The sequence below is a fragment of the Nyctereutes procyonoides genome, unplaced genomic scaffold, assembly GCF_905146905.1.
Source record: "Nyctereutes procyonoides isolate TBG_1078 unplaced genomic scaffold, NYPRO_anot_genome, whole genome shotgun sequence".
NCBI lineage: Eukaryota > Metazoa > Chordata > Mammalia > Carnivora > Canidae > Nyctereutes > Nyctereutes procyonoides.
Genome location: NW_026575159.1, coordinates 32,679,999 through 32,705,151, shown reverse-complemented (window position 1 = coordinate 32,705,151; position 25,153 = coordinate 32,679,999). Strand labels below are relative to the sequence as shown.

At 66.0% G+C, this 25,153-nt stretch overlaps 2 protein-coding genes across 2 annotated transcripts; one reads left to right on the top strand and one right to left on the bottom strand.

Annotated features, from left to right (window-relative positions):
- Positions 1 to 319: 319 nt before the first annotated feature.
- On the top strand, positions 320 to 18,489 carry SCRIB (scribble planar cell polarity protein). Its single transcript, XM_055314316.1, is given in 38 exon segments — positions 320 to 561; positions 1,262 to 1,379; positions 1,485 to 1,563; positions 1,653 to 1,742; positions 1,837 to 1,893; positions 1,992 to 2,055; positions 2,152 to 2,226; positions 2,295 to 2,439; positions 2,741 to 2,859; positions 3,043 to 3,242; positions 3,505 to 3,671; positions 3,763 to 3,893; positions 3,985 to 4,110; positions 4,884 to 5,051; positions 5,285 to 5,659; positions 6,376 to 6,438; positions 6,782 to 6,871; positions 7,156 to 7,233; positions 7,843 to 8,166; positions 8,270 to 8,350; positions 8,433 to 8,687; positions 8,976 to 9,086; positions 9,184 to 9,477; positions 9,568 to 9,756; positions 14,818 to 14,928; positions 15,010 to 15,057; positions 15,905 to 15,940; positions 15,943 to 15,966; positions 16,415 to 16,522; positions 16,606 to 16,702; positions 16,705 to 16,764; positions 16,837 to 16,972; positions 17,061 to 17,252; positions 17,341 to 17,483; positions 17,558 to 17,595; positions 17,701 to 17,775; positions 17,972 to 18,023; positions 18,107 to 18,489. Coding segments are annotated over 38 exon segments (4,824 nt in total). The 5' UTR covers positions 320 to 402; the 3' UTR covers positions 18,253 to 18,489.
- A 199-nt stretch (positions 18,490 to 18,688) lies between these two features.
- IQANK1 (IQ motif and ankyrin repeat containing 1) lies at positions 18,689 to 24,846 on the bottom strand. The gene is given in 11 exon segments (XM_055314049.1): positions 18,689 to 18,900; positions 18,903 to 19,063; positions 19,111 to 19,245; positions 19,313 to 19,608; positions 19,741 to 19,833; positions 19,944 to 20,195; positions 21,254 to 21,303; positions 21,306 to 21,383; positions 21,769 to 21,962; positions 22,579 to 22,717; positions 24,762 to 24,846. Coding segments are annotated over 11 exon segments (1,638 nt in total). The 3' UTR covers positions 18,689 to 18,745.
- Positions 24,847 to 25,153: the final 307 nt, after the last annotated feature.

The following is a 25,153-nucleotide window of genomic DNA, read 5'->3' as shown; positions in this document are numbered from 1 at the left end:
GGGGTTGCAGTTCCCGGAGGCGCTGGGCGGCGAGGGCGGGCCTCGGCTTCCCGGCGGGCTGCGCGGCGGCCGGCGGTTGTCGGCGGGGCAGTCCGGCGGGCAGCGGCGGCCGTCCTGGCTGCGGCACAGCGGCGGGCGAGCGGGCTGGGCGGGATGCGGGGCCGCCGCCGCCTCCCCGGAGTCTGAGCGCGGCCGGCCGTGCGCCCTCCCCGCCCCGGCCGCACCCCGCCCCCCAGCGCGGGCCGCCTCGGGTCGAGCGCTCCAAGCAGCCGGGCCCAGCGCCGCCGCCGCCACCGCCGCCGCCGCCCCTCCCCCGCCCGCCGCCGGGCTCATGCGGACCGAGCCCCGCCCCCCGGCCGAGCCCGCCGCCCGCGCCCGCGCCTGAGCCCGCCCGCCCGCACCATGCTCAAGTGCATCCCGCTGTGGCGCTGCAACCGGCACGTGGAGTCGGTGGACAAGCGGCACTGCTCGCTACAGGCCGTGCCCGAGGAGATCTACCGCTACAGCCGCAGCCTGGAGGAGCTACTGCTCGACGCCAACCAGCTGCGCGAGCTGCCCAAGGTGAGCGGGGGCCGCCGCGGGGGGGGGGGGCTGCCCTGCAGGTGGGCCCGGCCCTCGCCTCCCTGAGGCTGCTCCGGAGGAGAGGCTAGAGGAAGCGGGTCACGGGAGGATTTCCTTTCTGGACACCGGGCGCTAAGTGGCCGGTGCCTGGGGGCTGCGAGCCTCCAAGGGCGTGGCGGGCGGCCGGTGTGGAGGGCGTGGAGGGCCGGGCTCTGGCCTCCCCGCTGCCGGGAGCCTGCATGGCTGCCTGGACCTGCGGTCCCCCTCTGCTGCTCCCCTTGCCTTTGTTTTTTTCTGTTTTTCCGTAGGCATCAAACTCTTGCCACAGGCTTGGGCGGGTGGCTGGGGTCGGGGGCTCTTTCCGGGTGGGTGGAGTCTGCAGGGGAGCTCACACAGTCACCCAACCAGGAGGTGAACTTCTCAGCTAGGGCTCACACGGACCCCGTCGTGTGGCGGGAGGGTGGCAGGGACACGTCCGAGGTGACGTGAAGGGACCAGGTACGGAAAGTTAGGAAGTTGGAAGCATTAGCAAGACGAGGGCATGCGTCTTTCCTTCTCTTGCTGCGGGGGCGGGGTGACGGGGCAGGACCCTGGGTTCCTGTGTGGCCTGGGCCAGGCAGAGGCCCGTGGGAGCTGCGTCTGCTCCGAAGGGGCCCCTCGCCACATTCCGTCCTCCCCTGACCCCTCTCCCTGCCCACAGCCTTTCTTCCGGCTGCTGAACCTCCGCAAGCTGGGTCTGAGCGACAACGAGATCCAGCGCTTGCCCCCTGAGGTGGCCAACTTTATGCAGCTGGTGGAGCTGGACGTGTCCCGGAACGGTGCGAGCCCAGCGTGGGCTGGGGTGGAGCCCGGGGTGGCGGGAAGGGCTTTGAGTTCTCGGAGACTCCGGCTGTCATTCCAAGGTGACCTCTGTCCCGCTGCAGACATCCCCGAGATCCCCGAGAGCATCAAGTTCTGCAAGGCTCTGGAAATCGCGGACTTCAGTGGGAACCCTCTGTCTAGGTGGGTGGTGGCCACAGCGGGGACAGTAGTGGGCGCGGGGCCTGCACATCCCCCTCCTGGACACCTGAGGTCCCCTGCTTCTGCCGTAGGCTCCCCGAAGGCTTCACTCAGCTGCGCAGCCTGGCTCACCTGGCCCTGAATGATGTGTCCCTGCAGGCGCTGCCCGGGGACGTGGGCAAGTGAGTGCTCTCCAGGGCAGGGGGCCCGGCCCCGACCCACTCCTCTCCCCACCGCCCCAGCTTCCGTCATGCCCCGCCCTGATCTCTCTTTCAGCCTCGCCAACCTGGTGACCCTGGAGCTCCGGGAGAACCTGCTCAAGTCCTTGCCCTCGTGAGTGGGCTTGGGTCTCCTGCTGGCACCGGCTCGGCCGTGGTTCTGGGGGGCCTTGGCTCACATGGCCAAAGCACAACCTGCTATTTGTTCCGTAGGTCTCTGTCCTTCCTGGTCAAGCTGGAACAGCTGGATCTGGGAGGCAACGAGCTGGAAGTACTGGTGCGGAGAGGGCGGGGCCGTGGCGGGCGAGGCAAGGCGGGCGAACCCCGGGCTGTTACTCTGACCCCGTTGCCCTGTCCCTGTCTGTTTTTGCAGCCCGACACCCTCGGGGCTCTGCCTAACCTCCGGGAACTGTGGCTGGACCGGAACCAGTTGTCGGCACTGCCCCCGGTGAGTGAGGGTGCAGCAGCCCCTAGCTCACGCCTGGCCATGCCCTGACCCTCCGCACCCACCCGCAGGAGCTGGGGAACCTGCGGCGCCTGGTGTGCCTGGACGTGTCGGAGAACCGGCTGGAGGAGTTGCCCGCGGAGCTCGGCGGCCTGCTGCTGCTCACTGACCTGCTGCTTTCCCAGAACCTGCTGCAGAGGCTTCCTGACGGCATCGGTCAGCACCAGCTTGGGCACTGGGAGGGGCGTGGCTGGCCGTGAGCCCTGGCCCAGAGGAGGGTCCTGGGGGGAGGGCCTTGACTGCTTGGGCTCCGAGAGACGCCCCGAGAAGGGGGCAGGATGCTGGGGGCGTGGGGAAGGCCGGGCGGGGAGGTCACCAGGGCGTGCAGAGCCGTCCTCTCCGGGGCTGGGGAGGGCGGTGGGGAGGGTGCTGCCCTGGGCCGTGGCGGGGCTCCGAGCTGCGAGCTGCTCGGGCCCTCCACCCCCTGCAGCCCGTCGCCCCTTCTCCCCGACACCAGGTCAGCTAAAGCAGCTGTCCATCCTGAAGGTGGACCAGAACCGTCTGTGCGAGGTGACCGAGGCCATCGGTGACTGTGAGAATCTCTCGGAGCTGATCCTCACTGAGAACCTGCTGACGGTACGGCCCAGCCTGGCAGGACCGGGGGAGCAGGGATAGGGCGCCGCGGCGCGGGCCCAGCCATCTGCCTGGACGGGAGGCTGCCGGTGGGAAACAGGTGCCGGGGGTGCCCTGAGGGGTGCTCCTCTCCTTCCAAATTCTGGTGGCTTTCTGTCAACCTCTGGCTGTCCTTTTCCTACCCAGGCTCTGCCTCGGTCTTTGGGGAAGCTGACCAAGCTGACCAACCTCAACGCAGACCGGAACCGCCTGGAGGTGCTGCCACCAGAGATTGGAGGCTGTGCGGCCCTCAGCGTTCTCTCCTTGAGGGACAACCGCCTGGCCACCCTGCCAGCCGAGCTCGCCCACACGGCTGAGTTACATGTGCTGGACGTGGCCGGGAACCGGTGAGTGCCCACACCCGCCCGCCCCCCACCGGGCTGGCTGTGCCCACCATCCCCCGCCCCCACCAAGCTGGCTGTGCCCACCATCCACCCCCCCACTGGGCTGGCCGTGCCCACCATCCCCCCCCCCCACCGGGCTGGCCGTGCCCACCGCCCCCCCACCACCACCAAGCTGGCCGTGCCCACTATCCCCCCCCACCGGGCTGGCCGTGCCCACCGTCCCCCTCCCCCCCCCACCGAGCTGACCGTGCCCACTGGCCACCAGGCTGCAGAGTCTGCCGTTTGCGCTCACCCACCTCAACCTCAAGGCTCTATGGCTTGCTGAGAACCAGGCACAGCCGATGCTCCGGTTCCAGACAGAGGATGATTCTCAGACTGGCGAGAAGGTGCTCACCTGTTACCTGCTGCCCCAGCAGCCCCCACCCAGCCTTGGTAGGTTGCTGGCGACTGGCAGCTGGGAACTGGGGTGGGGGTGGGGTATGGTCTCAGACGAGTGGGGCTCCCTAATGTGCGTTTCCCTTAGAGGAATCAGGGCAGCAGAGCAGCCCTTCGGAGAGCTGGAGCGATGCTCCGCCCAGCCGCATCAGCGTCATCCAGTTTCTGGAGGTTCCCGTGTGCAGCGATGATGCCGAGGGAGCTGCTGCCGAGAAGCGGGTATGGCGAGGGGCTCCCTGGGTGGGCTCCTTCCTCCCTGCCCTCACCTGACCCCACCCTGCCCCACCCCGTGCCCTTGTGCACGTTGCAGGGCCTGCAGCGCCGGGCCACACCTCACCCCAGCGAGCTGAAGGTGATGAAGAGGGGTGTCGAGGAGCGTCGCGGTGAAGCCTACTCTTGGAGGCCTGAGTCCAGGCCGCCCTCACCCCTCGAGGAGGTGCCTGTGGGAACCTGCACTGTGCCCAAGGGACACCAGCCTGGCAGGCTTGCACCTCTTGGGAGCTCTGGGTGTCTCGTCATCCTGGGTGTGGGGCTCTGAAGGCTCAGGGTGGCTGGGGCAGGTGGGGGATGAGCCTGGTGGGGGGTCCAGGGCCACGTGTGCTGTGCCCTCCCTTGGAGCAGGGTCATGTCATGCGAAGGCTACTGGGGCAGTTGCAGGGGAGCGTGTGCTGTAGACGTGCAGGGCAGGAGCATGGTGGGTTGCCAGAGGTGGCATAGGGGTTGGAGCGTGAGGCCCCGGGGTCGGTGTCCTCCACAGGTTTTCACGCCACTGGCAGGGGCAGCACCAGCTTCAGTGTTAGGAGCTGGGATCATAGTCCGGCAAGCCTGGTTCTGCCGCTTGAGGTTCTAGCGTCAAGGGCAAAGGGAAGCTTTGGGATCCCTAGGGGTGCAGCAGGGTGCCCGTGACACCTGGGGGATGTAGAGTGCCCCCCCCCCCCCCCCCCCCCCCCCCCCCGCGCGAAGCTGCTGTTCACACAGCTGTGCTCCATCAGGGCCCCTGGCTGTTCTCAGGCTGGCGTTCTCCGGGGGCTCGTTGTTGTCTTGTTTTCGGGAAGAGCTCTGGGAGGTCCCCAGAAGCATCTTTGCATGTCATCCATTCGGTCTGATGGCAGCATGACTTGCCCGTGGACTGGGATGGACGGCCCCCACCGTGCCGGACTGAGCCTGCCATGGGTGCTGTAGACTGACCCGCTGCCTCACCCGCTCCAGGACAAGAGGCTGAGCACGGAGTCCGGCCTGAGCGAAGACTCGCAGCCGTCCACAGGCACCGCCTCCCAAGGTGAACCTGAAGGGTCACCGGCAGAGACCCAGGGGCTGAGCCAGCAGGAAGCCACCCCCAATGCCCAGGAGGAGGCTGTGGAGGAGACATATGAGGAGGTGAGGCTGGTGCCGGAGGCCAAGCAGATGTGTAGGCGGGACCCGTCAGCGTGCGGCTGGGCCTCACGGTGGGCTCTCCCTGCTGGAGCTCGGCCGGGCCTCCGCCCCCCGTGTCCGTTCCCACAAGTTCCCTTGCAGGCTCTTTCCCGGCCCTGAGTGCCGTGTCCGACGCCATGCTACTCAGAGGCCCTGGGGGGGCGACCTGCCACCATCTCACGCCTGGCTTCACACAGCCCACAGTGCGCTTTGCAGAGGACACGCTGCTGCTGCCCCCAGTGGGGGAAGATGGCGAGAGCGAGGAGGGGCAGCTGGAGGCACCCTGGCCCCTGCCTGGCGGGAGGCAGCGTCTCATCCGCAAGGACACACCACACTACAAGAAGCACTTCAAGATCTCCAAGCTGCCCCAGCCCGAGGCCGTCGTGGCTCTGCTGCAGGGGGCGCAGCCGGACGGTGAGGGCCCGGCAGGGGCTGGGGGCTGGCACAACGGTCCCAACACGCCCTGGGCTCCACGAGCCGAGGAGGAGGCCGAGGAAGACGAGGAGGAGGAGGAGGCGGCAGTGGCCGAGGAGGACAAGGAGGAGGCCGTGGTCTCTGCGCCCTCCATCAAGGTGGGTCTCTGCTCACAATCCCTCTCGACTCTGGGCTGCCCTGTCCCAGCGTCTCCGCTGCTTGTCAGCCCACGGCCCGAGTCTGACTGCCAGGGGAAGGGGAGGGCGCTCCCCAAGGGCTCTCCACACCCTCCTGGGCTGGGTTCAGACTGGGGCTCCAAGGCCCCATCCCCAGGATCGGGCGGCCCCGCCATAGCTGCCCGGATTCTTGTTTCTTTTCGTGTCCTCCTCAGAGCTGGGCTTCAGGCCTACTGGACCCTCACCCACATCCTCTCCCCGGCCCTCAGGTGGCTCTCGGGCCCGCCCAGGGTCCTGCCTGCTTCCCGGGGGCATCTTACCCCATCAGCATGTCTGTGTTTCTGACGTCAAGGTCTCGCTCTGCACACGGGCGTGATGCTGTGGCTGCTGAGGGCCCTAGGTGGCTGGAATCCGGGACAGCTGAGCACGGCCTCAGCCTGCTGTGGGGTCCCCTGGACCAGCTGAGCCCATCCTGTGTGATGGTGGTGGCGGTGGTGGTGGTGGTGGCAGTGGTGGCAGTGGTGGCGCCCACAGTCCTGGACTAGAAAGGACCCCACGCCCAGGGAGGGGCTGGCGCTCGGACTGCGGGAGCTTGGTGTGGTCGTGCCTCCCTTCTGCTCTTGGCGGGGCTGGGTGAGGCAGTGGCAGGGCGGGGGCGGTGGCTCACCTGCATGCCTTCGCTGGTCCTGTCCTAACAGGGGGTGTCGTTTGACCAGGCCAATAATCTGCTGATAGAGCCCGCACGCATTGAGGAGGAAGAGGTCTGTACTCGCTCTGTGCTCTGTGTCCCGGGCTGTGGTCTTGCTTCCCGGGCTGCGGGCGCTCGCTCCTCTAGCCCCCCGCACGCCTGTGCAGACCCCCGCCCCTTAAGAGCTTCTGTGCACCCCTTAGGTTGGGGCGTGCCAGCCCGACACAGGCGACAGCCCCGGCATGGGGCCCGGGGAGGCAGCAGTGTCAGAGGCGGGTGTGCAGGAGGGGGCGGGGCACGGGCCTCCAGCCAGGCTGTGCTCTGCCCTGGCAGGTGCCCGTCCCTGCGCAGACCCCCCCACCCCCGCCAGGCCCACAGCAGCCCCCAGACAGTGAGTGTTTCTGTTCTGTTTCTAGCTGACGCTCACCATCGTGCGGCAGACGGGGGGCCTGGGCATCAGCATCGCCGGTGGCAAGGGCTCTACGCCCTACAAGGGGGACGACGAGGTGAGGAGCCATGCCGCCTCGGGGACCCCTCTCCCAGCGCCCTTTTTTCCCGTGAGGCCTGTGTGGTCCTGCGGGAAGTTGTGCCGCACCTTCCGACGTCTCGGCGCACTTTGTTCCGGGCCCCTGCTCACCTCAGGACACCCTGCCCAGGCGCCCGACCCTGACAGCGGCCCAGGCGGGTTACTTAGACACAGTGTGCCGTGCGCTAGCCCTCGGCGCTCTGCGCTCCCCCCTTCAGGGCCTCTGTGCTCTCGCTCTCCGTTCAGCTCCCGCTTCTTCCTTAGGGCATATTCATCTCACGGGTGTCCGAGGAGGGCCCCGCAGCCCGGGCAGGGGTCCGGGTGGGCGACAAGCTTCTTGAGGTGAGTCGGCGACACGTCTCAGGGTCCGCGCAGCCCTGGCCATCAGGGCAGGAGCCCAGGGGTGCAGGCGCTGGCTGTGCCGGGAGCAGCGGCTGGGGAGGTGGTCAGTCCTCTAGCAACGGGGCAGGGGCTTCCGCGGAGGCTGCGTGCGTGTGCTGACCGGGCGGGCGCACCAGGGCGGGTCTGATGGCAGCCGGCCCTTCCTGCGGGGGCCCAGAAGGGGCAGTGGACGGGGGCCACCAGCCAGCCGCGCGTCCGCCCAGGCAGGGTTGAGGTCCCCTCGTAGCTTTGGGAGGAGCTGCTGTGGCCCCCTGGGTAGGGAGAGCTGAGCTGGAGGGAGGGAGCCTCACGGAGCCGGGGTCAGGGTGAGGCTCAGGGTCAGAATGCCCAGTGAGCTCAGGCGCTGGAGGCATCTTGCATCTAGGGCTGCCTGGGTTGGGGATGGGTGGGGGAACCGCAGGGCCTGGGTGTCCCCGTGTCCCTGTCAGCCGCTCGCATCCTTCCCCCCGGGGTCACACAGGTTGGGGGGTGGTCCGCAGCGGGAGTGTGTGCAGAGCCCTCGTGCGGCCGCAGCCCCGTCCTGACACGCGTCCTGCTCCTGCTGTGCAGGTGAACGGCGTGGCCTTACGCGGCGCAGAGCACCACCAGGCTGTGGAGGCGCTGCGGGGCGCAGGCACCACCGTGCAGATGCGGCTGTGGCGGGAACGCATGGTGGAGCCCGAGAACGCGGTCACTGTCACGCCGCTGCGGCCTGAGGACGACTACAGCCCGCGGGAACGGCGGGGAGCCGGCCTGCGCCTGCCCCTGCTCCAGGCCGAGGCCACCGGGCCCCTCCGCCAGCGGCACGTGGCCTGCCTTGTGCGCAGTGAGAAGGGCCTAGGCTTCAGCATCGCCGGCGGGAAAGGCTCCACACCTTACCGGGCTGGCGATGGGGTGAGGCAGGGGTGTGGGGGGCCGGGCAGGGAGGGGCTTTGGGCGGGGAGGGGGCCGGGCAGAGACTGGGACTCAGTGCCTCCGGCCCTCCTTTCCACCGCAGGGCATCTTCATCTCACGCATCGCAGAGGGGGGCGCTGCCCACCGGGCGGGCACTCTGCAGGTCGGCGACCGTGTCCTCTCGGTGAGTGGGGGGCGCGGGGCCTGTGTACCGCCCTGTCCGCTCCGCTCCCCACAGGGCCCCCTGACTGGCCCCCCTCTTGCAGATCAACGGGGTGGACATGACTGAGGCCAGGCACGACCACGCCGTCTCCTTGCTGACCGCCGCGTCCCCCACCATCGCCCTACTGCTGGAGCGGGAGGCCGGGGGGCCCCTTCCCCCCAGCCCTCTGCCACACTCCCCCCCACCCCCTGTCGCAGCCCCCAGCACCGTGGTCACTGCCAGCCCTGGAGAGTCTGGGCCACTCAGGCTGGCTCCTAGCCTGCTGGCTGCCACCTTGGAGGGGCCGTACCCAGTGGAGGTAAGATCCATGCCTCCCTTACCTGTGCCCGACTCTCCCCACCTCTCCCCACAAAGTTGTAGGAGTGGGTGTTAGTTCCTCCGGGCAGGAAAGCAGGTTCTCTCACCCTCCAGACCCACTGCCTCACCATGTGGCCCATGTGCCTTGAGGTACCAGGGCCCCTCGCCCCTGAGGACCTGACTGCAGCCGCTGGGGTCTGTACACCCCCTGTGCTGGAGAAGCTCCCCGGGCAGCTCCAGGGGGGTTGTTCAGCCAGCCCCTTGTGCTTGTGTCCCTTGGCATCCCCAGGAGATCTCCCTCCCAAGAGCTGGGGGCCCACTGGGGCTCAGCATCGTCGGGGGCTCTGACCACTCCAGCCACCCGTTTGGTATCCAGGAGCCTGGCGTGTTCATCTCCAAGGTAGTGCAGGCCCCGCACACGTGTCTGTGTACGAGGGCCCGGCTGGCCGCGGGGCAGCAAGGCCTCCAGCCCGCTGAACGTTGTCCTCCCCTGACAGGTGCTCCCACGGGGCCTGGCCGCACGCAGTGGCCTTCGGGTTGGGGACCGCATCCTGGCAGTGAACGGGCAGGACATTCGGGAGGCCACACACCAGGAGGCGGTTAGCGCCCTGCTCCGGCCCTGCCTGGAGCTGATCTTGCTCGTGAGGAGGGACCCGCCACCCCCGGGCATGCGGGAGCTCTGCATCCAGAAGGCCCCCGGGGAGAAGCTGGGCATCAGTGTTCGAGGGGGCGCCAAGGGCCACGCGGGGAACCCCTGTGACCCCACGGACGAGGGCATCTTCATTTCCAAGGTGAGGGCCCCTCCTTGGCCAGACCCACCCCGTGGGATTCCTCGGGGCAGGGAAGAGGCCCCCCGACGTCTGAGGCCTGGGTCTCTGCAGGTGAGCCCCACGGGAGCGGCCGGGCGTGATGGCCGGCTGCGGGTGGGGCTGCGGTTGCTGGAGGTGAACCAACAGAGCCTACTTGGCCTGACACACGGCGAGGCCGTGCAGCTGCTGCGCAGCGTGGGCGACACCCTTACCGTGCTCGTCTGTGACGGCTTCGACACCAGCACCGTGGCCCCCACTGAGGTCAGTGCCTGCCGCCTCGGTCCTCCGCCCCCAGCCGTGACGAGTGACCGCGGGCATCTCTCCGCATGCACGCCTTGGGGAGTGCTCAGCCTTCGGCAGGTGGAGTGCGGGTTGGGGGGTTAGTTCCAGGCCGTGGTCCAGGCACCTGCTCCCGGTGCGCAGAGGTTCGGCCCAAGGAAGACGGGGCACGAGGGCGTGTGGAACGACCAGGCCCTGGGAGGGGAGACGGAGCCGCGAGCTTCCAGGCGGGCAGCACGTGCAGGTTTGGGGGGTCTAAGCCAGGCAGGTGGCCCCTGGGGCTGTACCTGCAGACCCAGCTGGGGACCCCAGCCTCTCTGGGCGCCGTCCTCTGCTGGCAGCTCCTCAGCAGACAACTTGTTCCCAGGACTTTGAATCTCAGAGGAGAAGCTGTGGTGGGGGTATGGCACGTAGGGCCCCTGCTGTCCTCCTGCCCGCTCCCCCAGAGCGAGGGCCGGGGTCATGCCTGCCTGCAGCCCACCCAGGCCTCTGAGGGCTCTCACCCGCACAGGGACGGGGCAGTCACTCGGGTCAGCCTGCGAGCACTGGGTCTCTGGGGCAGCCACTTCCGGCCAGCGAGGGGTGGACGGGAACGGAGCCTTGGCTTGTGCCCCACTGGGCACCCGGGCGCCGGGCTGAGCCCCATGCCGGCCCCTCCCTGCGTCTTTCTGCGGAGGCCTGGAGAAGGTGGTCCTGGAGGAGGCCCTGCTTTTACTTTTTCCGTGTGTTAGAGTTTTGAGGTGTTTTAATTTGTACGTTTGCTGATTTTAAAGCTGTTATCAAACAGAGGAAAGTGGCTGCACAGGGCTGAACATCTGAAAGTGATGTGTCCCCGAGTTCCGGGGGGCACCCACACTTGGTGCAGGGTGCTGGCTCCCCGTGGCACGCCAGCCAGCCTGGGGTCAAGGCGGGGGGCCCTGTGTGCTGCAGCCTGGGCGCTCGGCCTCATCCATCCCCCCGTAAGTGATGCGCTGATGCACGTTCTGAACATCAGCCTCCTGTTTTGTGGGATATAAACCTTTGGGTCAATTTTGCTTTTGAAGAAGGGTTTCTTTGCAGTTTTAAAATTCTAAATTTTTTTTGAGTTAAGTTTTGTCTTTTATTCTGTGTCTTTTGGATTCAGGATTTTGTGTAGAAAAGTCTCCCCGTTTCAAAATTCTTCCCGTCCTATGTCGTCCTACATTTCTTTTTCGTACTAATAAAAGTTTTCAGAGGCAGGGCAATGTAATCCTCCTGGGAGTGTTTCTGGGGGGAGTGGCTGTGTTGTGTCGGCAGTGGAGACTGAGTGCCCAGGTCCCCGCGGGCCTGGCCATGTGGGGCCACCCTTGTGCCCGGTGTCCTCAGCTGCTGCACAGGGCCCTGGGTACGGTCACTTTCCGCTGCACTTTCATCTCTAATTGGCCACGTTACCTGTTTTTCTTATTATAGAAGACTTCGGACTTGTTTTTGAGTGTTTGCTAACCTGGGGGTTCTGTGACGGCCGGGATGAGTAGAGGTCAGCTTGGATTTCAGAGTTCTGTCTGCGCAGGAGCGTGTGTGCGCCGAGCCCGTTGGTGGATGGCTGTGGCTTCCTTGTTAGTCTGGATCTCGGCGGCAGCCCCTCAGATCTGCCCCGGGACCTCTGCCTGGGTGACAGCAGCAGCCAGTGGCCTTGCTTCATGTTGACTCGAAGGGGCTGGACGTTTGCTGCAGTTCGTGAAGCTGCAGGGCGTGGGCCGGGCGCGCCCCGGGTCCTCACCCTGCCCACCCCAGTCTCTAAACCGCCCCCGCGCGCCTCCAGCCCTGTGGGCATCGGGGGCCTACAGGTGTCCTGTGAACCCCGCTCAGGTTCTGGAAACCGGCCTTGGTGCCACGTCCCTGTAGCCGCGCTCCCCACGTGGCTGGAGGCCCTGCTTCTGCAGTGGGTGCTGCGCGGCTCATGGGCCGCTGCCCCTACCTGCTGTGGAGCCCTGGGCAGATGCCGGGCTTCCCTCTGCCTCAGGGGCCTCGTCTGGGCAGCGTCTGCTTCTGGGCTTCCAGGGCATGCCCACCGGCCTGCCAGCGCTGCTGCACCCTGCCCTCTGGTCACATCCGTCCCTGGTGGCTGGCTCACCAGCCCGCTCAGCGGCCAGCGGGCGTCTTCCAGCGGTTTTCCCGGAGAGTCCCCAGCCTGGTCCACACTCACCTGCTCCCTCCGGCCCCCTGCGCCCGTCGCCCTGCCGCCTTCCACACGCGCAGCTCCTTTCCCTCCATCTGTCCGTGTCGGTGAGCAGGAGGGCGTCGGGGTGTGGGCTGCGGCCAGCGGGACTGGAGCCTGACCAAAGCCGTGAGTTTGTCCTGTTGTCTTTGGTGTCGGTTCCTCGCCCAACATGGGGCTTAAACTCATGATCCTGAGACCCACCAAGAGTCACGGGCTCCTCCAGCTGGGCCAGTTCCTGGGACTGTTTGTTGTTTTTTTATTTTACTTTATTTTAATTTTTTTTTTTAAGATTTTATTTATTCATGAGAGACCCAGAGAGAGAGAGGCAGAGACACAGGCAGAGGGAGAAGCAGGCTCCATGCAGGGAGCCCGACGTGGGACTCAATCCCGGGTCCCCAGGATCACGCCCTGGGCCGAAGGCGGTGCTAAACCGCTGAGCCACCCGAGCTGTCCTAAATTTTATTTTCTTTTTAAGAGATTTTATTTATTCATGAGACACACAGAGAGGCAGAGACACAGGCAGAGGGAGAAGCAGGCTCCACGCAGGGAGCCCGACATGGGACTGGATCCCAGGAGCTCGGGAGATGACCTGACCCAAAGGCAGATGCTCAACCACTGAGCCACCAGGCATCCCAAAATACTGTGTTTTTAAGGCACTGGAAGTAGTTGTTTGTGTCGTTAGGCTCCCAGCTAGGTGTACCCCGGGCCTCCCATGTTTCCAGGGATGGTGGTGATACCTGTGTTTCTCTCTCTGTGTCTCATGAATAAATCTAAAAAAAGAAAAAGTGTAAGTAAATACATAAAATAACTTTTAAGATTTTATTTCTGAGAGACACACAGAGAGAGAGACACAGGCAGAGGGAGAAGCAGGCTCCATTCAGGGAGCCCGACGTGGGGCTCGATCCCGGGTCTCCAGGATCACGCCCTGGGCCGAAGGTGGCGCTAAACCGCTGAGCCACCCGGGCTGCCCCATAAAATAATTCTGAGTTTAGAAAAAAGTGGCAGGAACAGGCCACAGAATCCCGCCCTGCAGCCTGTGTGCCTCCCTGGCCCCCACGGCGTCCCTCGTAGCCGAGGGCTCAGTCCAGGGGCGCCTGCTGGCTCACCTCCCTGACCTGACCTGGTGCAGAGCCCCGTGGCCGCTCGAGGCAGGTTGGAGTGGGTGCGTTTCTGACCAGGTTACCCCAGTGTGTCTCCCCACCCTCCTCAGCCTCCGGACAGGCGTGGATGGCTGTGCGTCCTGTCACTGGCAGCCTCCACATCGTGTCCCCAGGCTTCCCCACTCGAAGGGACTCTTTCCCCTTGGAACGTGGGGCGTACCTCGGGGACGTGAGGGTGTCTCGACGCCCTGCTCCTCGTCGCATTTCCACCCGCCGCCCCCAGCACCCGGGGCTGCTCTTGGCGTCGGTCCTGTGGTGGTCCCGACGGGGATGTTGTAGATCCATCCCCCGCGCCCGCCTGTTGGCCGTGGGCTGCCACAGGAGCACCCCCTTCCCCGCGTGCTGTCCCCGCGGCCTCACTGGCCTCTCGTTCCACGAGGGGCAGCGTGGCCGACGGGCGGGCTCCTGACGTGGCTCATCTGTGAGCCGCCTGCTGCCCTCCCGGCCTGCGTCACGTTCCCCCGAGGACAGAGAGTGCTGTTCACGAGCCAGGTCTGCGCTCCGTGTGCTCCCGGCCTCGGGACCTGCCACGGCTGGGTGCGTGGATGGGAGTAAATGTGGCCGTTTGGGAGTCCTGGCCATGGGGGAGGGAGTTCACGGTAGGCCTCAACCCGGAGGCTGCCTTGCATCTGTCTGCCCCGTCCTTCCCCGTCCCTCCCCGTCCCTCCCCCCTCCTTGTCCCTGCTCTTTCCCTCCCCGTTCCTGCCCATCCCTCTACCTGCGCTGTCCCTCCTCCTGTGCTGTTCCTCTCTGTCCTTCCACCAGCCCTGTCCCTGCCCGTCCCTCCACCTGCCCCTCCCCACCTGGCCTGAAGGCCCCACCTCTCCAGGCCACCTGAGGCCTTTGGACAAGTGTCTTCCAGAAGTCCGGAATGTGGGCATCTCAGCGTGTCCTTAAATCTGCTCGTGTCAGAGTCTGTGTGCTGGTCGGGCCTCCGTCCCGCGTGTTCCCGCCGCGCCCGCATCTCTCAGGTGTTGCCCGCCGCGCCCACCTGCGTCATGAGTGGCGCCATGTGTCCTGATGGCATCCCTGCTGGGGCGCCTCCGTCCTCGCCCCCATGGGGCTGCTGCCCTCCCCTCACCCTTGCTCTCCGCCGGCTGCCGGCGTGGGGGCTGCGCCCTCTCTGGTTCCTCCCGATGGTCAGGGCCGAGCCACGGGCCCCATGTGGGCCTGGGGGGACAGCCATCCGTGTCTCCATCCGCCTGCATTCCTGCTCTCGCCCCCACACCCCTGCTGCCCACCAGACAGTGGGCTCCCCTGTGCTCACAGCCTCCGTGTTGCTCCGGCGTCGTGTCCTTTATTTCGGTCTATCCCGGGTGCTCGTGCTGCAGGTTCCAGAAGCGGCGTGTGAGTGTGAGCAGGGTCTTGTGCGGGCACCCACTGCCTGCTGTCCACTGCCTGCCCCCTGCCGTGTACTCACCCCTCTGCTTCCTGGGCTCACCGTCCACAGTTGGCCTCCCCGGCCTCCGGTCACATGTCCAAATGGCCGCTGGTGCCCACAACGTGCATCCATAACTCGTGGCTACCCCGTGTTGCAGACAGTGGCCCAGGTGGCCCACAGGGCCGGTCACGATCCGCCCCCCGCAAGGCTGCCATAGCTGTGTGCTCACCACCAGGTCTTCGGCTGGGGCTCTGGCCGGCCCCTGGAGGGGACCTTGGATCGGTGGCCCTGACCTTAGCGCGCCCCTCTCGTCGTCTCCTCAGGTGTCCCCAGGCGTCATCGCTAATCCCTTCGCGGCAGGCGTCGGCCGCCGGAACAGTCTGGAGAGCGTCTCCTCCATCGATCGGGAGCTGAGCCCTGAAGGCTGTGGCAAGGTCAGAGCGCCGACAGCGGCTGCCCCCAGGCCAGAGGGCCCGAGGCTGGCCGTCCCTGACCTGTGTCTCCTCTGCCCACAGGAGAAGGAGCTGCCGGGACCAACCCCACAGTGGGGACTGGAGGCCGTGGTGCGTGTCCGGACGCCCCTGCCCTACACACGGGGCTTCCGTGCACGCCCAGCCCCGGCGCCCACTTCCCTGTCCCCTGCCTTGCATCCGCAGGCCCCTCGCAGCGCTGCTGACTCTGCCACCAGGGTCGGCACCTCGGGCCCCCACACCTGTTGCTGGCAGTGTCGTGTCCAGGTCACACCCCCGGCCTGGTCATGGAGACCCCGGGGGACGGGGCTTCCCGGTAGGGCCTGCAGGGGTGCACTGGCGGGGGGCACCCGCACCAGGGCCCTGCCTCCTCCTGGAGCCAGCCCTGAGGCAGCGGAGGGCGCCGGCGGCCTCCTAGGAAGCCCCCTCCCCTGACTCACCTGCGCGGGAGGTCAGCCCGGAGGGACCCTGACACCAGACACCGGGGCAGGCAGCACGGAGCTCTGGGTCTCACCCCCTCTCCAAGAGCCATAGTGGCTGCCAGGAGGCCGTGCTCGGGGGAGCGGGCGGGGGCTGCCACGGGCTTTAGTGCAGACCTTTGTTCCTTAGGCAGGGACAGCTGAGCGGGGGAGCCCAGGGGCGGGGGCACCCAGCATCCCTGCTCACATCCCTTCCAAGTATACGGGGAGGGTAGTGGGGGTGCTCGTGGAGCAACTGCCACCCTGCATCGGGGAGCCTGGGGCCTCCAGGCCGTGGCCTTTGGTGGGGCTCCCTCGTGCTGGCTGCACCGTGGTTTTGGCCTGGGCTAGGGTCAGCTGGGGAACCGAGGAGCAGCTTCTGGCAGGCCCTCCCCCCACCCCACCCCACCCCCGTTCCCAGCAACTCCTTGTGGGGCCTCAGCCCTGCCTGACCCTCCCCTGGCACTGCCTGACCCCTGCAGGTGCCGCCTGGGACCACAGGAGGGAAGACAGCTGAGGGTCCCCGCTCCCGAGCTGCCAGCAGGTGAGCGCATGCCAGGCAGGGGTATAGGACGGTGCCCCCTCCTCCACAGAGGCGGTGCCTGGGGACAGCACCTGCCAGCCGCCCCTCCCTATGCCCCGGGGCAGACATAGCTGTGGGGAGGGGGCAAGCTGAGCCTGCTGAGGCTCCCGGGTCTACTGCATGGGGGCGGTGGGCGGGGGTCAGCCCTGGCAGTGCCCTCGGGCAAGGTGGCTCCAGTGGGTCTTTTCCCTACATCCCTACCCCCTCACCTGGATCCCAGTCTGACCTTCTGGCCCCACCCTGCCCTTTCCTGAGAAAACCCGCATGGGCCTGGCCAGGGGCTTGGTGGGCCCAGACGTAGAGGTGATGCCCTCTGAGAGCTCTGCGCTGGGCGTGGGAGTCAGGCAGCTGGGGGAGGCTGCAGCCGGGACAGCGGTCCTCGCCGGCTCAGGTGCATCCCCTTCCCTAGCCCCCGTCCCCACCCTCTCCGGACGCGCTGCCCACCAACGTGAAGCAAGCCTACAGGACCTTTGCTGCTGTGCCCGGTCCTCACCCACTGCAGGACACCCCTGCTCAGGTACGCAGCGGAGCCCCTGCTGGCACGTGTGCCTGGGGGGCGTGTGCCCCGAGGGGCCAGGTCTCAGGACCCACTTCCCGCAGCCCCCCACACCTGGGCCCATGGCCTCCCCGGAGCAGCTCTCTTTCCGTGAGCGGCAGAAATACTTTGAGCTGGAGGTGCGGGTGCCCCAGGCCGAGGGGCCCCAAAGCGCGTGTCACTGGTGGGTGCTGATGACCTGCGCAAGATGCAGGAGGAGGAAGGTAGGTGTGCACAGGGGTGGGCGGGGCAGGCGGGTGGGCGTCCAGGTCTCACCCTCCCAACCCCCACCTCAGCCCGAAAGTTGCAGCAGAAGAGGGCACAGCTGATGCGGGAGGCAGAGGACGGTGCGCTGAGCCTGGACCTGGACGGCGAGGCCCCTGACGACGAAGAGCCCGAGGAGCCGCCGCCCTGGGCCGGCCCTGCTGCAAGGTGAGGGGCAGCACCTAACGTCTCCCCGGGATCCCCATGCCAGCGGCCCCCCACCCACCTGGTCCTCCTGCCTTGTCTTCCGGCCCAGGCTCAGCCCCTCGTCCCCCCAGCCTCTCGGAGGTGGCGCCCCAGTGCGCACGGCCAAAGCGGAACGGCGCCATCAGGAGCGGCTGCGTGTGCAGAGCCCCGAGCTGTCCGCGCCCGTGCCCGACCGGGCTCTGTCCCCTGCTGAGCGCCGAGCCCTGGAGGCCGAGAAGCGCGCCCTGTGGAGGGCGGCCAGGTGAGGCCCTGGTGGCCGCAGGAGGCCTGCCTGCCCCCACTGCCCCCCGGCGTGCCCGCCACCCAGCCCCGCCTCCCATTTGCCACAGGATGAAGTCCCTGGAGCAGGACGCCCTCCGCGCACAGATGGTCCTCAGCAAGTCCCAGGAGGGCCGGAGCCGGCGGGGGCCCCTGGAGCGGCTGGCCGAGGCCCCCTCGCCCGCGCCCACCCCCTCACCCACCCCCGTGGAAGGTCTGTGGCCAGTCTTGGGGGGGGGGCGCCCTGCAGCCCAGACCTCTGCCAATGCCTACTTCTTGTCCCCCCAGACCTCGGGCCCCAGACCAGCACCTCCCCTGGACGCCTGGTGAGGAGCCAGCAGCTATTTGCCACCCTGCACCCCTCCCCAGACTCCCCCTCCTCTGCCCCTCTTCATGCTCTCTGCCTTTCTCCCTCACGCTGTCCTTTCAAGGCCTTGTCTGGGAGGAAGTTTGACTACAGGGTGTTTGCAGCCCTTCCTTCTTCCAGACCTGTCTGTGAGCTGCAGGTACCAGGCCCATCGGCAGGACAGCCACGCGCTCCTCCTGCGGCCCTGTACCCGCCCCCAGGCCTGTCCCCCTCCCTCTGTCTGTCTTCATCCTGTTCCTTGCACGAGCGGGGCTCAGCGGGGACCCCAGGCTGTCGGGGGCGGCTGCCGGCAGGCCTGGGGTGCCGTCCTGACCTAATCCTTCTCCCCTTCACAGTCCCCAGATTTTGCTGAGGAGCTGAGGTCCCTGGAACCGTCTCCCAGCCCTGGTGAGTGGCAGGCTAGGCCCAGGGGACAGCCAGGGTGCCTGGCCCCCCATCAGCTTGCTCAGCCCCCTGCCTCTGCCCACCAGGCCTGCAGGAGGAGGACGGAGAGGTGGCCATGGTGCTTCTGGGCAGGCCGTCGCCGGGCACCGTGGGCCCCGAGGAGGTGACACTGTGCAGCAGCCGCCGCCCAGTGCGGCCAGGACGCCGTGGCCTGGGCCCCGTGCCCTCCTAGAGGCTCCGGGACTTCCTCTGGACTTGGGGTAGGGGCCCTGCCAGCTGCACCACCACCCTTGCCCTGAGTCTTTTAACCTGGGTGTTAGCATTTTAAAGAGATCCCTCAGGAGTTCTGGCCGCTGACTAACTGCCCCCTCCCCAGCTGGCACCCATTGGCAAGACTGTAACTAGTGATGTTTGTACAACCAAAGACTCTATTTTGTGGTTTAAAAGGAATAAAATTGACTACGTTTTACCTCTCCGTTCATCTGTCTCACACCTCCAGCCCCCGACCCCCTGCCCCCCGCCAGGCTGGGAGCCACGGGGAGGCCCTGAACTCCACAGCCCAACCCCGTGCTGGGCTCGGGTCCGGCCCAGATGGGACGGGCCGCCCACTGCCCGTGAACCAGGGTCCTCCGGCTGGGGCCCCTGCCTCGCCCCACCCCCCGCGTGGGTGCGTGCACGCAGCAGGACACGAGCCGTCTGGGGCCTGCAGTCCCGCGGCCCAAGCTTTATTGGGGCCCGGCGCTAGAGGACCCCCCGGGGAGCAGCACCCTCATAGGGAGCAGCACCTGCAGCTGCTCAGCAGGCGGCCGTCGGGCCTTGGTGACGAAGAAGACGTGGAAGTGCCCCAGGCTCGCCGCCCAGAACTGCGTGGGGCTGTGCTCGGCTCGTCCGCGGGCTGCAGCAGCGAAAGGTAGCGCTCCCGCTCCAGGAGCCCCTGGCTCCGCAGCTCCTGGGCCAGGCCTGGCCGCGCGGCCTCCAGCTGCTGCCGCTGCACAGAGAACAGGTCCAGCTCGTGCAGGTCGAACACCAGCGGCTTCCCGTACCTGCTGGGCAGGCCGGTCAGCAGGGGCCCCCCCTCCCGCGGCCTCACCCGAGCGCCCCCAGCAGCGTCAGCCAGATCCTCTCAGGCTGCAGGTGGGCGGGGTTCACCACGTCCACGTAGTTGGTGTCCTGGTAGCGCAGGAAGATGGCTGCATGGCCCGAAGGGTCGATGACAAGGGGCCACCTAGGAGCAGCCACCAGGTCACTGTCACAGCCCTCAGCTCACGTCCCACCCAGCCCAGGCCACTGACTGGCCATCAGCGTGGATGCGGTCACCCACGTCCTTCATCAGAACGTCATGCAGCTCAGAGACCTGGCATTTCAGCCCAGGCATCTCCTCCTCTTCTGTGGGGTCATAAGGGGAGGAGCCAGTGGGAGGACCCAATGCCCAGTCCCCCTCCCTGGGCCCGGGACCCCTGCCCGCCAGACCTGCCCTACCCTCCTGGGTCTGTTCCCATAGCTCCAGCCTGGCCATGGCCAGCGTCTCCTCAGCTCTCTGGGCCTCCAGCCATAGCTTGTCCACCTGGGCCTCTGCGTCCTTGATGGCCTGCAGGGGAGCCCACACTCTGCTCACGGCGGGGCTTTGCCCCCTCCAGTGCCACCCCGGGAGGCTGCTGCTGGAAGGTGACACCTATGGCGGGGGCAGGTGGGGGGGGCACGACCCCAGAAGCTCACCCACCTGCAGGGTGAGCTCAGCCTGGCTGGCGCACATTCCTTCACACTCGTCCTGCTCCGTGATCCTCCGGTTGAGCTCACAGTAGGCCTGCTGCAGCTGGGCGGCCCCTCGTCAGCCGTCAGCGGGCCTCCCTGCCCGGCCGACAGCCGCCCCTCCAGCCCATACTCCCCCGCCCCCCCCCCCATACACACACCTGGGGCGCTCACCTGGGTCTACCGCTGCTGCTGTGCCTTAGCTAGCTGTTGCACCTTGAGGTTCAAGCTGGGGTGGGGGTGCCGGTCAGAGGCGCTCCTGTCCCCCCCCCTCCCCCAGCCACACCGCTTGGCCTCTGCCTCCTGCTGCTGCTCGGCCTCCTGGGCCCGGCGCTGCCGCTCGGCCTCCATGCTCCAGAGCATGGCGTCGGTGAGGCCCAGGTCCCATGACTGCAGCACACTGACCACGGCGTCCAGGGAGGCCACCTAGGGACCAAGCACGCCCGTGAGGAGCTCCGAGCCTCTGCTCATTGTAGATAAGAAGGGCACCGGCGGGCAGAAACGTGGCTCTCCCTGCTCGCCCTTGGGGTCCCGAAGCCTTGCCCATGGTGGTGCAGTGCCCCCAAAACTGAGACGCCCAAGGCTCCTCTGGGCCTCCCTGCCGAGACAAAGCAGGGCCTGCACATCCCTTTCCCCCTCCGCTCCCTGCTCCACACCCCCACGGGCTGTCCCCGGGGCCCTGCAGGCGAGCACCCCGGGCTGAGCCCCCATCCCGCCACTGCCGGGGAGGGGTGCTCCTGGCCGCCACGCACACATCTCCGGGGTGCTACCGTCATCTGTGCACACCCCGGGGGTTGGCTCCGAGCTTCAGCAGCACCTCCACGGCCTCCAGGTGCCCCCCGAAGGCTGCTCGGTACAGCAGGGTCCGGCCGAAGGCGCCCTGTGTCAGGGGCTCCTGAGCAAGACTGGGGGGCGCAGGGGGCGGCGGGGGGGCACCCCTAGCCCCAGCCCCGGCGCAGCGCCCAACTTGCTATTGGGGTTGGCGCCCTGCTCTGCCAGCAGCTGGATGGTGCAGGCCTGGCCGCCGGCCACCACCTCCGACAGCGCCGTGTTCCCGCTGAGGTCCTGGCTCTCCACGACCGCCACGCGCCCCCACCTCGTCCTGAGCCCCCGGCCCGGGTCAGCAGCTCGTCCGCCTGTGCCCCCGGCCCCGTCACCGCACAGGGACCCCGCCTGCCCCGGCCCCCCCACTCCTTCCACCCCCCACCGTCCCCTGCCCCCTACTCACCCTGCTCCCCCCGCCTACCCTACCCTATCCCGACCCCCACCCGCCCCCTGACCCCAACCCCTACCCCTGTCCCCCACCCCCCCACCTCCCACAGGACCACCTGGAGTCACTGTCGTTGAGGGCCTCCTCCCGCAGCAGGGCTGCTGCCGCTCCTCCTGCCTCCTGCTCCCTCCACATCAGGGCCACGAAGGCCTGCTCCCTCCACACAGCCGCCCCAACCCCCAGCAGCTGCCCCAGCCCGGTCCCGCTCACACACCTCCCGCTGCAGCCGCTCCAGCTGCTCCAGGTAATCCCGGTGCACCCGCCACGGCCCAGCTCCTTCCTGGCCAGGAGCCGCCGGAAGGCTCCCTGGAGGACAGTGGCCACCCGGTCCTCGGCAGCTGGCCCTGGCAGGGAGGGGGCTCAGGGGTCCTGGTCCCCCCCCCCAAGCTGCCATCCATGCAGTCCAGGGGAGCCCAATCTGTCACCCCGTCCCACCGGCCCAGGCCCAGAAAGGTTCTAAAATCCACAAAGGCCGGACGCCGAACCTCCCGACCTCAGGGCTGCAATGCGAACCCCACTGGGGTGTAGACAGCACTTAAAAACAAGATATTTAAAATCTACGAAAGAGGCCACAGTGCAGACAACTGGGGAGGCATGAGAACCCCCAGAAGCCACTGGAGACCACCTGGAGGAGCCAGCAGAGAACCGGGGGAAATGGCCTGGGGCAGAGAGGTCCCCGTGCACCCCTACGGGAGCCGCCCCGCCAACTGCGCCCTGGCTCCCACATACAGAGGGGGTGGCCCGGCAGAGGCCCCTGGGGCTCAGAGGAGGCAGCTCGAGGCGCCGGGGACTGCGTCCCCGCGTGGCCACAGTGGAAGGTCTGAGCAGACAGCCAAGCTGGGGTCCCCACCTGCACCGGCCCGCGGGCCCTCTGCCCACCAGGGTTGGGTGGGTCCCCTACCCAGGCCTCCATGTCCTCTTCTCTGAAACAGGGCAACGGTGGCAGTCACACCCCACTGGGCTCCCCAAAGTGAGTAACTGCCCCGATGAGCTTCTGTGGCTCTTCTGCATCACTGCAGTGACCATGCCGAGCGGGGACAGCAGGACGGGGCTGGCCCAGGGCCTGGCCCCTCTGGAGGCACCGCGGAGGCCGTGTGCAGGAGGTGGGGATGGTGAGGCGGGGACCCCGCAGAAGCAAGGCCTCCGGATGGTGCACACTAGCAACGGTTTAGAGATGAAGTTCAGAAAAAGTTCCTGAAATACATCTTAAGGAGTCACAAAAATACACCAGGAAGCAAAACGACCGGCATCGCTCACATCCCAAGGGGGTGCTTGAAGCGCAGTGAGCACATCAGCCGAGCTCCTCGGCACCCGCGCGGCCGGGGAAGGGCAGTGGCCGCGCTCTCCTGATGCCTTCCTGGCTCGCGGCCACAGTAAGTCACCGCGGGCGACTCGGGGTCCACACGACCCGACAGGAAACAACAGTTCAAAAGGAGTCAAGCCGCGACCCCACCTCGGCGGGGACAGGTGCAAGCCGTCAGGATGCGCCAGGGGTGCGGGCGAGCGGTCCTCACCAGGGGTGGGCTTCAGCAGCAGCACCCAAGGGATGTCAGCACCCAAGGGGCGGCCGCTCCCAGGCCGGCCGAGGCGTTTGGCAGGTCACAGCGCCGGGGGGAGACACCGTGCATGAGACCCAGCGCGCGCAGCACGGCTTCCGGCTTGCACTTGCCAGACTTAGCTGACAAAAGTACAAAACACAATTTTGGAGAAGTGCATGAGAAAAAGGGTTCGCTGTTTATCCGGAATTCAAGTTTAAACGAGGGCCCTGTGCATTATCCAGCGGCCCCGGCGGGGACCCTGAAGGGCTCCATCGCTAAGGCCCCCTGCACCTACTCAGCCTTGGCGGGACCAAGGTGGTCTGGGGCTGCCCCCGGCGCCGTAAATCCCTTGCAGGACAAGAACATCATCCTGAACTTTAGCACACCTCCAATTTTTTTTTTCCTTGAGAGACAGAGAGTGTGTGTGCACGCAAGTGGCAGGAACAGAGAATCCCAAGCACACGCCGCACCCAGCACGGAGCCCGACGCGGCCTCAATCCCACAACCCCAAGATCGTGAGCGGAAACCAAGACTCGGAGCCACCCGGTGCCCTTCCAAAGTTCTTAATGTAGAATGCACGGCACCCAAAAGATAATCAGCGAAATGAAGAAGCACAGAGTGACTAAAAAAACGATAAACAGCAGAAGGAGACCCAGACAGAGCTGCCGAGCCGCTCCTGGACACCGAGCTCAAGGGGCGTGTGCGGGGAATTAAGAGACAGATCAAAAAGTCTGGGCGGGGATCCCTGGGGGGCTCAGCGGTTAAGCGTCTGCCTTTGGCTCAGGTTGTGATCCTGGGGTCCCGGGATCGAATCCCATGTATCGAATCCCATGTCGGGCTCCCCGCAGGAAGCCTGCTTCTCCCTCTCCTGGGTCTCTGCCTCCCTGTCTCTCATGAATGAATGAATCTTAAAAAAAAAAAAAAAAAAAGTCTGGGCAGGAACTGGAAACAATAAAGAACCAAATGGAAGTTTGAGACTGAAAAAACAAAACCTGAAGTTGAGAGATGGATGGGAGAGCTCTTAGCAGCGTAGCAGACGCGGCTGCACACGGACCGTTAACCTGGAGCGCCACGCGAAGGGAAGGGACATGGTCGGAGCAAAAGTGCCGGGACGGAAGGAAAGGTCTGATCACAGGGTCTCGAGTCGCCAATGTGGAGGACGGGGACGAGGGAGCAACATTCAAAGAAAACTTTTCAAGGTTGATAGACATCCAGTCACAGCATTGACATGCGTTATAAATTCAAGCAGGTTAGTGGAAAACAAGTGGGGCAACGCACACTCTGCAAAGCACCCCATGGTAACACAGCTCAAAACTAGACAGGCAGGGGAGCCTGCAGATTAGTGGAAGGAAGGGACGCCCAGGCAGCTCCGTCGGTTGAGCATCCGGGTCTTGGTTTTGGCTCAGGCTGTGACCTCAGGGCCGTGACCTGGTTCCACGTTGGGTGTGGAGTCTGCTACAGATTCTCCCTCTCACCCTGCCCATCCTTCCGCTTGCTCTCTCTCAAGTGAATAAATCAATCTTAAATAAATTAAAGGAAAAAAGATATATTACCTTTGAAGGGGTAAAAATAAATAAATGAATAAGGGGACCTGGGTGACTCATTCCGTTAAGCATCTGCCTTCGGGTCAGGTCAGAATCTCAGGGTCCTGGGATCAAGCCCTGCATTGGGCGCTCTGCTCAGCGGGGAGTCTGCTTCTCCCTCTCCCTCAGCCCCCTCCCCCACTGATGCTTGCTTTCTCAAATAAATAAATATATATATATTTTTAATTTAAGGCAAAATAAACACATCTTTGGGCAAACAGAACATAAAGGGGCCCCCTCGGCAGCTGGTCTTGCTGAGGAGACTAACAGAGGGCAGGGCGATGCCGGCAGAAGAAAGCAGCCCAGCTGGGTGTGCAGGTGCAGGCAGGGCTGTGGTTCAACAGGGAGAGCACACCTGTGAGTGAATATGCACCAAACAACACTAACATCACAAATACATGAGCGTTAAAACAGCACGTACACGGGAGGAAGGTAGGTAGAGTGGTTAAGAGTGCTCAGGGCTGGGCAATGTCAGGGCAGTGAGAATCATGCTGGGCTTGAGCACTCCGGGGCAGGTGCGCCCTGTGTGAGCCCCCCTCGAGCACGGTGACGTCTGTGGCTTGCTCCTAGCTGATACGGCCTGGCGAGGGCAACGTGGTACTCATGATGACATCGTACTCCACAGGGTTTCCTCTCAGCAGACTGGCCTTAGAGAAGCCGTGGCCGTGCTGGGGAACCGCGGCCATCTGTGGGATGGCCAGCCGCTACCGAGAGCCGGGACTCAGGCCTGCACCACAGGAGACAAACCCGCGGACAGTGCCAGAGACCTGCGCTGTGTGCCTCCCACTCGAGCCTCCGGATGAGGCTGCGGCCCCAGCGAGTGTCCAGATGGCAGCTGGAGCCCACGGGACGGTGCTGCCTTAGGTGGCTAAGCGTGTGCTCCTTCGTCGGGCAGCAACAGGAAATACAAAGCTATGCCCAGCTGCTGGCGGCAGGTAAGCTCTAAGGCAAACAGCCTTGCTGGAGCTAAAGGGAACCATTCCAGAGCCATAC